The sequence below is a fragment of the Saimiri boliviensis genome, chromosome 2 (assembly GCF_048565385.1).
Source record: "Saimiri boliviensis isolate mSaiBol1 chromosome 2, mSaiBol1.pri, whole genome shotgun sequence".
Lineage (NCBI taxonomy): Eukaryota > Metazoa > Chordata > Mammalia > Primates > Cebidae > Saimiri > Saimiri boliviensis.
The window spans coordinates 13,477,655-13,492,047 of NC_133450.1; the positions used below are offsets into that span (position 1 = coordinate 13,477,655).

The 14,393-nt window shown below is 39.3% G+C and overlaps 1 protein-coding gene across 1 annotated transcript in view; it reads left to right on the forward strand.

Annotated features, from left to right (window-relative positions):
• CLPX (caseinolytic mitochondrial matrix peptidase chaperone subunit X) overlaps positions 1-14,393 on the forward strand; it is a 48,545-nt gene that overhangs the window by 16,163 nt on the left and 17,989 nt on the right. Inside the window, exons 4-6 of the mRNA XM_003940889.3 lie at positions 6,404-6,558; positions 9,270-9,429; positions 12,116-12,157. Coding sequence (XP_003940938.1) covers positions 6,404-6,558; positions 9,270-9,429; positions 12,116-12,157 — 357 coding nt within the window. The remainder of the gene's footprint in view (positions 1-6,403; positions 6,559-9,269; positions 9,430-12,115; positions 12,158-14,393) is intronic.

Consider the following 14,393-nt stretch of genomic DNA (forward strand, 5'->3'; position numbering starts at 1 on the left):
ATGCCTGCCTTGGCCTCCCAAAGTGCTGGGATTACAGACGTGAGCCACAGTGCACAGCCTGTCTGTTTTTATTGATAGTGGATATGAAGTGGTGTCTCATCGTGCACTTTGTTGTTGTTGTTGTTGTTTTTTTTTTTTTTTTTGGAGACGGAGTTTCTCTCTTGTTACCCAGGCTGGAGTGCAATGGCGCGATCTTGGCTCACCGCAACTGCCGCCTCCTGGGTTCAGGCAATTCTCCTGCCTCAGCCTCCTGAGTAGCTGGGATTACAGGCATGTGCCACCATGCCCAGCTAATTTTTTGTATTTTTAGTAGAGACGGGGTTTCACCATGTTGACCAGGACGGTCTCGATCTCTCGACCTCGTGATCCACCCGCCTCGGCCTCCCAAAGTGCTGGGATTACAGGCTTGAGCCACCGCGCCCGGCCTGTTGTTGTTTTTAGTAACAGGATCTTGCGGGCTGTGTGCCACCTCACCCAGACTCACTGTGGTTTTGATTTGCATTTCCCTAATAACTAATAATGTTGAGCATCTTTTCTTATGTTTATTGGCCATTTTTTTGTCTTTGGAGAAGTGTCAGTTTAAATCCTTTGTCCATTTTTAAATTGAGTTATCTTTTTATTGTTGAGTTATTTATATATTTTGGACACTGGACTCCTGTTCATGTACACAATTTGCAAATATTTCCTCTTATTCTGTGGGTAGTTTTTTTCCCTTTTTTTCCCTTTTTTTTTTTTTTTTTTTTTGAGACGGAGTTTCGCTCTTGTTACCCAGGCTGGAGTGCAATGGCGCGATCTCGGCTCACCGCAACCTCCGCCTCCTGGGTTCAGGCAATTCTCCTGCCTCAGCCTCCTGAGTAACTGGGATTACAGGCACGTGCCACCATGCCCAGCTAATTTTTTTTGTATTTTTAGTAGAGACGGGGTTTCACCATGTTGACCAGGATGGTCTCCATCTCTTGACCTCGTGATCCACCCGTCTCGGCCTCCCAAAGTGCTGGGATTACAGGCTTGAGCCACCGCACCCGGCCTGTTTTTTTCCTTTTAAATGTTTTATAACAGGAGTCAGCGAACTTTTCCTGTAAAAGACCAAATAGCAAATATTTTAGGCTTTGTGGGCCATCTGGTCCATTTTAAGTATTTAGTTTGTTGCTGCAAAAGTAGCCATAGACAATGTAAATGAATGAGTATGACTATGTTCCAATAAAACTTTGTAATAGACACTGAGATTTGAATTTCATATATCTTTCATTGTCTTGATTTTTTCCTCAACTATTTAAAAATGTAAAAACTATTATTAGCTCATAGGCCCTGCTGCGTACTATTTCATCCTATGTATATTTGTGGTGAGTTTGTTGTTTTCTTATAGTGTTATTAAAATAGGTTACTCTTGCTTAACTTTGTGGAAGTAAAATACTATTTTTATAGGTACCATAATGAATGTATAGAAAATCATCAGAAATTGGGGAAAGAAGAGTAATATCTGAGAATCTTCTAATCATAAGGACTAAGAATACATATGTACTGTTCTTTGGTTTTCTTTGGCCCATTTAAAAAAATAACTTGTCAAACATGAATAGTATCTCTACCTTTATTTAAGGTAGACACTTTAGTTGTTTTTGCTTACTGTACTTAATGTTTCTTTCTCTTTTTTTTTTTTTTTGAGATGGAGTTTTGCTCTTATAACCCAGGCTGGAGTGCAGTGGTGTGATATTGGTTCACTGCAACCACCACCTCCTGGGTTCAAGTGATTATCCTGCCTCAGCCTCCTGAGCAACTGGGATTACAGGCATGCACCATCACACCAACTAATTTTTGTATTATTGGTAGAGATGGGGTTTCCCTATGTTGGCCAGACTGGTCTTAAACTCCTGACCTCAGGTGATCCACCTGCCTTGGCTTCCCAAAGTGCTGGGATTACCACTGTGAGCCACCGTGCCCAGCCTGTACTTAATGTTGCTCTTGGAGTTGGAATTAAACTTTTCTTCAGTGGTTTGGAGATTTTATGTAGTTCATTCAAAATAACGAACTTTCATTTAAACAATTTCATGAATGGGTTTTCACTAAGGTAGTCTTTTTTGTCTTTGGCATATTATACAAGCATGTTTACTGGGGGCATTTTTTTTTTTTTTTTTTTTGAGACAGTTTTGCTCTTTTTGCCCAGGCCAGAGTGCAATGGCGCCATCTCAGCTCATTACAACCTCCGCCTCCTGGGTTCAAACAATTCTCTTGCCTTAGCCTGCTAAGTAGCTGGGATTACAGGCATGTGCCACCATGCCCAGCTAATTTTGTGTTTTTAGTAGAGATGAAGTTTCACCATGTTGGTCCAGCTGGTCTTGAACTCCTGACCTCAAGTGATACACCTGCCTCGGCCTCCCAAAGTGCCAGGATTATAGGCATGAGCCACTGCACCCAGCCCTACAAAATTTTATATAAGGAAATATAAGATACTTGTAGTAGCTGTTTAAAGGAAAGAAGTCTATTTATCTCCTGCTAACTTAACATTAGATTTTTACCCCTTATTTTCGGAGTAAAAAAAAAATGTGCATTGCAATGCTTGTATTTTTTTTTTCCAAAATAACATTTTGATTAATAACATTGAATCCTTGAATTTAACTATATGTTGAACGTGAATCAGTGTAAAATTGTATTACAAATATTCAAGTCATTTAAGCAACCTTTCAGCAGTAAACAAAGAGGGATGTGATTTGTTGGTGTTTATTCCCTTTCCCTTTGACCTAATTTCCTTAGTGAAATATTTTGTATTTGTGGTCTCAGGCCAGATTTTCCTGTTACACCGCCTGAACTAGGTCAGAGGCTTCTCTGCCCTTTAATCCTTGCCCTGTTTACCATCACCAGTAACAATTGTAAACTAGTGCCTTATTATAAAGGCATTGACTATCATTCCTATTGATAGGAAATGGTGGTTATTTGTTTAGGCTTGTGTTAGTCACAGATACTTCAAATAGCTTGATCTTTTTCTTTAGGTAAGCATTTATTGGTGATCAGTAAATAGGAAACATCAATGAGACTTCTTATTCTTTAAAATTTCCTATTAAAGTTTATCCAGAATGTGTGTGTTTGTTGGCTGGTTTGTTTGTTTTTTAAGATGGAGTCTCGCTCTCTTGCCCTAACTGGAGTGCAGTGGTGTGATCCCAGCTCACTGCAACCTCCACCTCCCAGATTCAAGCAATGCTCATGCCTCAGCATCCCCAGTAGCCAGGATTACAGGCACGCACCAACACTACGACTAATTTGTGTATTTTTAGTAAAGACAGGGTTTCACTTTATTGGGCAGGCTGGTCTCAAACTCCTGACCTCAAGTGATCCACCACCTCAGCCTCTAAAGTGTTGGGATTACAGGCATGAGCCACTACGCCTGGCCCAGAATGTATTTTTAATAGTGTTTCGTTTAAGAACAGAAATATGGCCCGGCATGGTGACTCATGCCTGTAATCCCAGCACTTTGGGAGGCCAAGGTGGGTGGATCACTTGAGGTCAGGAGTTCGAGACCAGCCTTCCCAACATAGTGAAACCCTGTCTTTACTAAAAATACACAAACTAGTTGGCGTGTTGGTGTGCATCCGTACTCCCAGCTACTGGGGAAGCTGAGGCAGGAGAATTTCATGATCCTGGGAGGCGGAGGTTGAGATTGTCACTCCACCCCAGCTGGGCAACAGAGTGAGACTTTGTTTCAAAATGTTTCAAAAATAAACCACTTAATTAAATCAATTCTTGTGTTTCTGGTTTTTTAAGAATTCTTGTGTTTCTACTTTTTTTTTTTAGATGGAGGTTCGCTCTGTATCGCCAAGGCTGGAGTGCAGTGGCACAATCTTGGCTCAGTGCAACCTCTGCCTCCTGGGTTCAAGCGATTATCCTGCTGCAGCCTCCCAAGTAGCTGGGATTACAGGCACCTGCTGCCACGCCCAGCTCATTTTTGTATTTTTAGTAGAGATGGGGTTTTGCCATGTTGGCCAGGGTGCTCTCGAACTCCTGACCTTAAGTGATCCACGCACCTCAGCCTCCCAAAGTTCTTGGATTACAGGCTTGAGCCACTGTGCCCAACATGAAGTGTTTTTTTTTTTTTTTTTTTTTTTTTTAATGTGGAATTGTCTATTTTTTTCATTTAGATTATTTTGTAAAGATTTAGGTGTGCTTGCTAGTGCAGTTTTCCCTGTAATCTGTGGATATATCATTTCATCAAAATTTTTCCCAAAGGAAAAAGAATTTCATAAAGAATTTTTTTTCTCTGCAGTTCTCTCTTTCTAGTTAGATTACACAATTATTTTTTTTTTGAGACCGAGTCTCTCTTTGTAGCCCAGGCTGGGGTGCAGTGGCACAGTCTCACTGGAACCTCCGCCTTCCGATTCAAGCAGTTCTCCTGCCTCAGCCTCCCGAGTAGCTGGGATTACAGGCGACTGCCACCATGCCCAGCTAATTTTTTGTATTTTTTAATAGAGAACAGGGTATGTGGGGGGGTGGAGGTTTCACCTTGTTAGCCAGGATGGTCTCAATCTCTTGATTGCTTGAACTCAGGAGATCAAGGCTGCAGTGAGCAGTGATCACACCACTGCACTTCAGCCTGAGCAACAGATCGAGAACCTGTCTCAAAAAAAAAAAAAAAGGACAAGATAAAATAAAAATAAATCACCTTGGGCCGGGCGCGGTGGCTCAAGCCTGTAATCCCAGCACTTTGGGAGGCCGAGGCGGGTGGATCACGAGGTCGAGAGATCAAGACCATCCTGGTCAACATGGTGAAACCCTGTCTCTACTAAAAATACAAAAAATTAGCTGGGCATGGTGGCTCATGCCTGTAATCCCAGCTACTCAGGAGGCTGAGGCAGGAGAATTGCCTGAACCCAGGAGGCGGAGGTTGCGGTGAGCTGAGATCGCGCCATTGCACTCCAGCCTGGGCAACAAGAGCAAAACTCCGTCTCAAAAAAAAAAAAAAAAAAAAATCACCTTTAATATTCTGTAACTGATGCATTTGAATTGAGAAATCCTTATAAACACATTCACCCACTGTGTACCCACAAAAAGTTTTTTAAGAAAAAAGAGAAACTCTTTATCCTCATTTTATACTACCTTTGTATTGCTTTCAAAGGCAGTATGATTATATTCAAATCAGTATGACTGAGAAAGTTGTTACTTTGTTAGTTTCTTAGAGGTTTTTTGATCAGAGAAATAGGAATTAGTAAAGAAAGAAAATAAAGCCGGGTGCGGTGGCTCACACCTGTAATCCCAGCACTTTGGGAGGTGGAGGCAGGTGGATCACGAGGTCAAGAGATCGAGACCATCCTGGTCAACAAGGTGAAACCCCGTCTCTACTAAAAATACAAAAAATTAGCTGGGCATGGTGGTGAGTGCCTGTAATCCCAGCTACTCAGGAGGCTGAGGCAGGAGAGTTGCCTGAACCCAGGAGGCGGAGGTTGTGGTGAGCCGAGATCGCGCCATTGCAACTCCAGCCTGGGTAACAAGAGTGAAACTCCATCTCAAAAAAAAAAAAAAAAAGAACGATATGAAATAATTTTATGTATTTACGAAGTTAAGGTTTAAAAAATGCTCATAGATTTAAGAAAATCTAAAGAATATATGTTTTTTTTTTTTTTTTGAGATGGAGTTTCGCTCTTGTTACCCAGGCTGGAGTGCAATGGCACGATCTCGGCTCACCGCAACCTCCGCCTCCCGGGTTCAGTCAACTCTCCTGCCTCAGCCTCCTGAGTAGCTCCGATTACAGGCATGTGCCACCATGCCCAGCTACTTTTTTGTGTTTTTAGTAGAGACGGGGTTTCACCATGTTGACCAGGATGGTCTCGATCTCTTGACCTCGTGATCCACCCGCCTTGGCTTCCCAAAGTGCTGGGATTACAGGCTTGAGCCACCGTGCCCGGCCAAGAATATATGTTTTTACATTTTTAGGGATTAAAATAAATTTATCTCTTTCAATTTGTATATGTTTGAAATTTTTTTTCTTCTCAAAACCTCAAAAGTGTATGTTTGAAATTTTTAATAATAAAATATTGGAAAAATATATTAATCTTTTACTTTTTTAGTTTGTTCATTCAAGTATTTCAATAAAATAGATGATTACTCCATATTCTTAAAGAGGTTTTAAAATCTTTTTTAGTGAATGGAAAGTTGGAATAATTTCATTCAGCCATTTCTGTTAATGAAGTATATCACAAAATGAAAGAACCTAGTAGAAATGAACAGAAGGTAGTTAACTGAACTAATTCATCTTTGTAATATACTTGGTATATAAATGAGGCTGTGTGGCAAATAGAGTGAACAGCAGGCCTACTTTATGTCAAGTGCATAGCTTTCATTTACAGTGGAGTCTTTGAGGTTAAACACTGTTGGAATTTTTTTTTTATTTTCCTCTGCTTACCTCTGTTTTCTTTTACAGCATCCACCCGTTTTGTCAAATGTGAAAAATGTCATCATTTTTTTGTTGTGCTGTCTGAAGCAGACTCAAAGAAAAGTGTAATTAAAGAACCTGAATCAGCAGCAGAAGCTGTAAAGTTGGCATTCCAACAGAAACCACCACCTCCCCCTAAGAAGGTATGTATTAATTAACCTCCATCTTACAAGTATTTTATGTTGAAAACATTGCATTCCTTCATTCTCCCAAGTTTACATTGAATCCTAATACTAGTATCTAAACAAGTATTATAGATTCATAATGTGGACCATACGTGGCTAAATTTTTATTGCCTTTTGGAATTTAGATATGGGGTCTGTTGCTTTTTCCCATGGCATGATTACTGTATTCAGTAGCAGTGAAATACAGCTGGATAATTATTAAAATGTTAACTTGTTGATTAAAAGTTAAAGCTAATCTGAAATAATATCTTTATAATAAAGGAAGCAGCTTTTGATTTATTTTGTTCATTTGGGCCCTTAAATAACACCAGCTGACTGGGCGAGGCAGATCATGAGGTCAGGAGATCGAGACCATCCTGGCCAACATGTTGAAATCCCATTTCTACTAAAAATACAAAAATTAGCTGGGCATGGTAGTGTGCACCTGTAATCCTAGCTACTCTGGAGGCTGAGTCAGGAGAATTACTTGAGCCTGGGAGGCAGAGGTTGTATGGAGCCAAGATCATGCCACTGCATTCCAGCTTGGTAACAGAGTGAGACTGTCTCAGTAAAAATAATAATAATAGTAACACCAGTCTAGGCTGGTCCACTTGACTAGCCTTAAAAGAAAAAAAAAGCCTGCAATTGTCTCCCTTAAATTGGTGTATTGTATGGTAGAACAGCCTTCAGTCTAACAATATAAGCAAGTAATTTTTTTCATGGCCAGTGTGCTAGGGCTGCTCCTTGTAGCACTGTGGCTTTGGTAGTGTGGACTCTTTTTAGGAGTCTCAGGTAGAGTATGATTTGGTCCTGTGAAACATAACAGAATGTACCATCAGCTCCATTGGGTGCTTGGTGTGTGCTTTTTGAGAACTGGGAGCCCTTGTACCCTGGCTGTGTGCTTTCTGTTGTAGCTGTGTCTCAGATGTTTACACACTTAGATTATTTATCACTGCCTCAGTGTATCTTTTTCTACTGTGTTTAGATAGCAGTGCATTTGTCTCTACTTCCAAATATGCTATGATAGATTTAATGTCATTGGTATAATTTGCTAGGAATAAAGATGTTTAAAACTATAATAAAATGTATGTGCTCAACTACTAAAGAATATGTCATGTAAAAATAATGGGACCAGGTGCTGTGGTTCACGCCTGTAATACCAGCACTTTGGAGGTAGAGGCAGGCGGATCACAAGGTCAGGAGTTCAAGACCAACCTGGCCAACCTGGTGAAACCTCGTCCCTATTAAAAATACAAAAATTAGCTGGGCATGCTGGCAGGCGCCTATAATCTCAGCTACTCAGGAGGCTGTGGCAGGAGAATGGCTTGAACACAGGAGGCAGAGGCTGCAGTGAGCCAAGATTGTGCCATTGTACTTCCAGCCTGGGTAACAAGAGCCAAACTCTGTCTCAAAAAAAAAAAGGAAAATACAGCTATTGGGCTTCATGTTCTATATGAATTTGTGTAGACTTCAGACACCTGAGTTAAAATTCCAGGCAGTTTAACTCTTTTCAGGAGTTTGTAAATTATTTATTTATTTTGAATCAGGGTTTCACTATGTTTCCCGGGCTGGAGTGTAGTAGCATGTTCGTGGTTCATTGTACCCTCAACCTCCCTGGGCTTAAGTGATCCTTCCACTTCAGCTTCCACAGTAGCTGGGACTGCAGGCGTGTGCCACCATGCCCAACTAATTTCTGTAGAGATGGAGTTTCACCGTGTTGCCCAGGTTGGTCTGCACCTACTGGGCTTAAGTGATCCATCTGCCTCAGCCTCCCAACTGTGTACGGGGATTACAGGCTTGAGCCACCATGCCCAGCAGGTATTGGTGAATATTAATTCACCAACCACTTCATTTCTATTCACTAAAAACTTAAAAAATTTACCTCAGGTTCCAAACTGTTAGCAATAACCAACTATAGAATAGAGCTTTAGCTTCTATTAAAAATAAAGTTTTAGGGCGGGGTGCTGTGGTTCATGCTTGTAATCCCAGCACTTTGGGAAGCCAAGGCAGGAGGATTGCTTGACCCCAGGAGTTCAAGACCAGCCTGGCCAGCAAAGTGAGACCCCTGTCTCAAAAAGAGAAAAAAATATATTTTTAGAAAATTTAAAAAAAAAGAATAAAGTTTTTAGAGTCTCATTTAGATAAATGAGTAGCTTTAAAGTTAATATCTGAGAAAAAACTAAATGTATTAAAACACATAGATACTGATAGTGTAATGGCTTTTGATTATATAATACTTGTTTCTGAAAAGGGTTGCTTTATAATGTTATCCTTATGAAGAATATTATTCATTTGATAGGTATAGATTTATTTTAATGATTCACATTAATGTTGATACTTTTAGACCCATGGTGGCATGTGTATGTATTCTAAATTACTTTAATACTAACTTTTTATTAAAAAATTAAGATCAATAGCATTGTTTATAGAATAGAAATTGGCATGACACTAGTAGAGTACAATTAGACTTTGTTAAGCTAGAGAACAAATGAATTGTGTTTTTGTTCATTTAGTGCTTAGGGCCTCTGAATCATTGCTATATAATGTATCATACCCTTGTCATTTTGTTTTTAATGAGAGAGTTTGTTCAGATTTAAAACTGTAAGCAAATATGCTTAGCATATAACTTTTTAATGTGTGTGCTCTTACAATAGCTCATAGTAAATTATTTACACCTAATTATTTTTCAGATTTATAATTACCTCGACAAGTATGTTGTTGGCCAGTCATTTGCTAAGAAGGTGCTTTCAGTTGCTGTGTACAATCATTATAAGAGAATATATAATAATATCCCAGCTAATCTGAGACAGCAAGCAGAGGTTGAGAAGCAGACATCATTAACACCAAGAGGTAGCATATTTGATAATTGACCTAAACAGAGATTGCTATGCTTAGAAGTAGTTTTTATTTGTAACTCCTCGCTTTCTTCTTAAAATGCTTTTTATTTAGTACAGCTTTTTTTTTTTTTTTTTTTTTTTTTTTTTTTTTTTTTTTTGAGTTGGAGTTTCCTTCTTGTTGACCAGACTGGAGTGCATTGGTGCAATCTGGGCTCGCTGCAACCTCCGCCTCCCTGGTTCAAGTGATTCTCCTGCCTTAGCCTTCCCGGTAGCTGGGATTATAGGCATGCGCCACCACGCCCAGCTGATTTTTGTATTTTTAGTAGAGGTGGGGTTTCACCATGTTGGCCAGGCTGTTCTTAAGCTCCTGACCTCGGGTGACCCATGCCCAGCAAAGCGCAGAATTTTTCAAAGTGCAGGTTACTTCTCATTAGTGGATCATGAAATCATTTTAGTAGGTTGCCAGCATCATTTTTTTAAAAATTGATAGGTGTGAATAGAAAATACCAGAATACATTAACTTAAAGTAAATATTATTTCTTAGGCCGGGCATTGTGGCTCACGCCTGTAATCCCAGCACTTTGGGAGGGCGAGGTGGGCAGATCACTTGAGGTCAGGAGTTCAAGACCTGCCTGGCCAACATGGTGAAACCCAGTCTCTACTAAAAATATGAAAATTAGCCAGGCATGGTGGTGCACACTTATAGTTGCAGCTACTTGGGAGGCTGAGGCTTGAGCCTGGGAGGAATGGCTTGGGAGCCTGGGAGGAATGGTTTGGGAGCCTGGGAGGTGGAGGTTGCAGTGAACTGAGATTGCACCATTGCACTCTAGCCTGGGCAGCAAGACTCTAGCTCAAAAAAATAATAAAAAAAAAACATCTAATGTTTTCAGTTACACGTGCATGGGTTCTGAGTCACGAAAATATACTGCTTATTGAGGGTCTTAGTAAAAAATGTTTAAAAGCCACTGGGCTAGAAATTGAGACATCCTTTTTAAATTACAGATTTCACCACAACCAGTTGATGGATCCATGAATGGATCTTTGCAGTGCTCTGTGCAGCTCAGTTCTCTTGGGTTTAGGAAACAGAATTTCATTTGCCTATGTTAGAGATGTGGAGATAAAAACTTAATATATTCAGCATTTGTTTTTCTTTGGGTCCTAGCTACAGAGTGTGTTAAGTTTAAAGTCAAATTTGTAAGTGATTCAAAGTGCAATTTCTATTAAGGATAGGTTCTGATATACCAGTATACTATATAATCTCAATTTGCTATGGATAATAATGTATATTAATAGAATGATTTTATTAAAAATATTTATGAATAGAGTAAATGAAAATCATCTAAATTTTTGTGTTGTTGACCAGACAGCTCTGATTTCGGCCTACATTCCATCATTTTAGATTCTTTTAATTATCACTGTACAGTGTGAAGAGTTCTGCTAAGTACTTAAATTTATAAATCTGCATTATCTTTGATTGCCTTTAGTAGCTACTAAATGTGTAATTTATTTCAGTGAAGGCACTTGTTCACTTGTTGAACTTATGTCACATAACTGCAAAATAGTTATGTGATGGTATCAGTTATTTTTAGAAAGTACAAGTCATAACTAATGGAAGACTTGGAACTTTTTGGATCTTTTTTTTTTTTTTTTTTTTGAGACAGTCTTGCTCTATCACCAGGCTGGAGTGCAGTGGCGCAGTCTCGGCTCACTGCAACCTCCTCCTGGGTTCAAGCGATTCTCCTGCCTCAGACTCCCAAGTACCTGAGACTACAGGCAGGTGCCACCATGCCCAGCTAATTTTTTTGTTTTTTTAGTTGAGACGGGGTTTTTTGGCCAGGATGGTCTTGATCCCTTGACCTCGTGATCTGCCCACCTTGGCCTCCCAAAGTGCCAAGATTACAAGTGTGAACCACTGTGCCCGGCCCCCCCCTTTTTTTTTTTGATGAAAATTTTTATTTTCTTCATAGCATTTGCTCCTGAAGGAACTTATTTTTTGAGATGAGGTCTCACTCTGTCACCCAGGCTGGATCACAACTCACTGCAACCTCAACTTCCCAGGCTCCAGGGATCCTCCCACCTCAGCCTCCCAAGTAGCTAGGACCACAGGCATGTGCCACCATGCCCAGCTAATTTTTTTTGTATTTTCGGTAGAGATGGGATTTGCCATGTTGCTCAGGCTGGTCTCAAACTTCTGGGCTCAAGCGATCCACCTGCCTCAGCCTCCCAAAGTGCTAGGATTATAGGCATGAACCCCTGTGCCTGGCCTGGAATCTTTATTTTTATAAGGTCCAAATAGTGCTGATATTATGGAGCAAAACTTTTTTTGTTTTCTTCAGTCAACAAATAAATATTTAAGCTATTCTAAGTGCTGGTGGAGCAAATAGTTATGTTTATAGCATGAGGGGCTTAAACTCTTACTGAAGACTTATGTTATTATACTCTTATAATACATATCAATTTTATATTTGACAAATGTGAATATTAGCAGGTGGACAACTATCATTATGCATGTATAATTTATTTCTATATTTCTTTTAATATAGAAAAGATATAGTGTATAGACTCATAATATAAAAACCTGAAAAAAATGTTAGTAAACCCATCCTTTAAATATATTGGGAAGAGGACAGGAGGGGGGATATTCATTGTTTGTTCCCCCAAGGTAAACAAATATTTAATATTTTCGTCCTCTTTCTTAGAGTTAGAAATAAGAAGACGGGAGGATGAGTACAGATTTACAAGTAAGTGACTTCAGGTCCTTCTCTGTAATCATTCTTCCTTTTGACATTTATTTCAGTGAACTGTTTCAGCAGTAACAGTGATAGACATATATGTATTTGCTTGTGTATTACCAAGAAAGATACATATTATCTAAATGTGTTTATCATACATCATGGCATATATAACTTTGGAATCGTTTTTCTTTTCTTGTTTTTTTTTGAGATGGAATCTCACACTCACCAGACTGGAGTGCAGTGGCGTGATCTTAGCTGACTGCAATCTTTGCCTCCCAGGTTCAAGCGATTCTCCTGCCTCCGCCTCCCGAGTAGCTGGGACTACAGGCACATGCCACCATGCCCAGCTAATTTTTGTATTTTTAGTAGAGATGGTGTTTCATCATGTTGGGCAGGATGGTCTCTATCTCTTAACCTCGTGAACTGCCCTGTTTGACCTCCCAAAGTGCTTGGATTACAGGCATGAGCACTGCACCCAGCCTTGGAATCGTTTTTCATAGCTAACTTGTGTCATTTCTATATGTTGGGTTATTTTTTATTTTTTTCTATCAAACTACAATTACAGTTGGCCTGCTTCTTTTGGGTGACAGGAATTTGGGGGAGGCAAATTATCTTCTAGCTACTCTTTGCCAGAAACCACACTGTTTCCTTTTTGGTATTTATGAAACTTACAGTCTTACAGATGATGAATAAGCCCTAATTTACTGTTTCCAGCCCTGGATTGCCCCTGTAAGCATCAGATGGTCCAATGGAGGGTGTGGAAGGATTTGATACACCAAGGATAGTGGCCCTTCTAATGTCTTCCACCTATTCCTTTGGAGTAGACATAGTTGCTGCATAGAGGGTGGAGGTTCCAGGGATATCATAGAAAGATGCACATGGCCTTTTGTTTGAGTAATTGAAATAAAGAAAATAAGCTAATTTGCCTTTGAACCAAGTAGTATTATAAATCCATTATTTAAAGTGCCCTATATATAGGATGAGCCATGAGACTATAACCTGTGTTACCAACTTGGGCATTACATTTGTCACATGTAATAAAATTACATTATCCCTAGTAATTTTTTTATCTCCAGTTATTTTTAAGTTTATGGAAATACTGATTATACCATGCATGGTCAAATTAAGAAATACAGTAAGTGTAGTATAATTAGATTATATATAAGAATGTAAGATCTAAATAATAAACTTTAGGTCTATATGTAATTTATATTTCATAATGAAAAAATATGTTCATATATGCAGTAAATACCGTACTCATAAATTTGTGTTGATGGCTGGTGAAACTATACTAAATTAGTAAAGAAATTCTATGGTGCATATTTTGAAAGACAACATGTAATATATGTAGTGATTTAATGTTATTTAAATGTTAAGTAACAGTACTTAAGAACTTATGTAAAAGTAATTGTAATTATATTGATTGACTTAGAAACAAATATTTCAAAGCTTAACCTTATTGTCTTGTACAGTTTTGTTGTGTTTTATGTGGGATTTTAAGTTCTATAGTTAGGTTGTTAACTAACACTGACTGGCCTGTGGTATTAGACTGTAATATTGGTCTGGGGTTTTAGACCAAAATCGTGTATAATAGAAATTAATTCTTATAAATCCCTTTGCAAGTCAAATTTTAGAGACCACCATACAACTTCTAGGAAGACTGACACACTTGACTTTTTTTCTCCATCTTTGGAATACAGTGTTGTTTCTTAAGTTGAGCACCAGATGAAATAACTTGGTTTGCATTTCAGGGCTATGTTGTATGAAGAGTTAAACACTAGGGAAATTGTAATAATAATAGCAGATTCTTCTATAACACTTACAAAACGATCTGCCAGGCATTGTTCTAAGTGTTTTACATATATTAATTCATTTAATTACCTCTAAAGCCATGAGACAGAAACTACTGTTTTCATTGCCATTTTAGAAATAAGAAAACCGGCCGGGCGCGGTGGCTCAAGCCTGTAATCCCAGCACTTTGGGAGGCTGAGGCGGGTGGATCACAAGGTCGAGAGATCGAGACCATCCTGGTCAACAAGGTGAAACCCCGTCTCTACTAAAAATACAAAAAATTAGCTGGGCATGGTGGTGTGTGCCTATAATCCCAGCTACTCAGCAGGCTGAGGCAGGAGAATTGCCTGAACCCAGGAGGCGGAGGTTGCGGTGAGCCGAGATCGCGCCATTGCACTCCAGCCTGGGTAACAAGAGCGAAACTCCGTCTCCAAAAAAAAAAAAAAAAAGA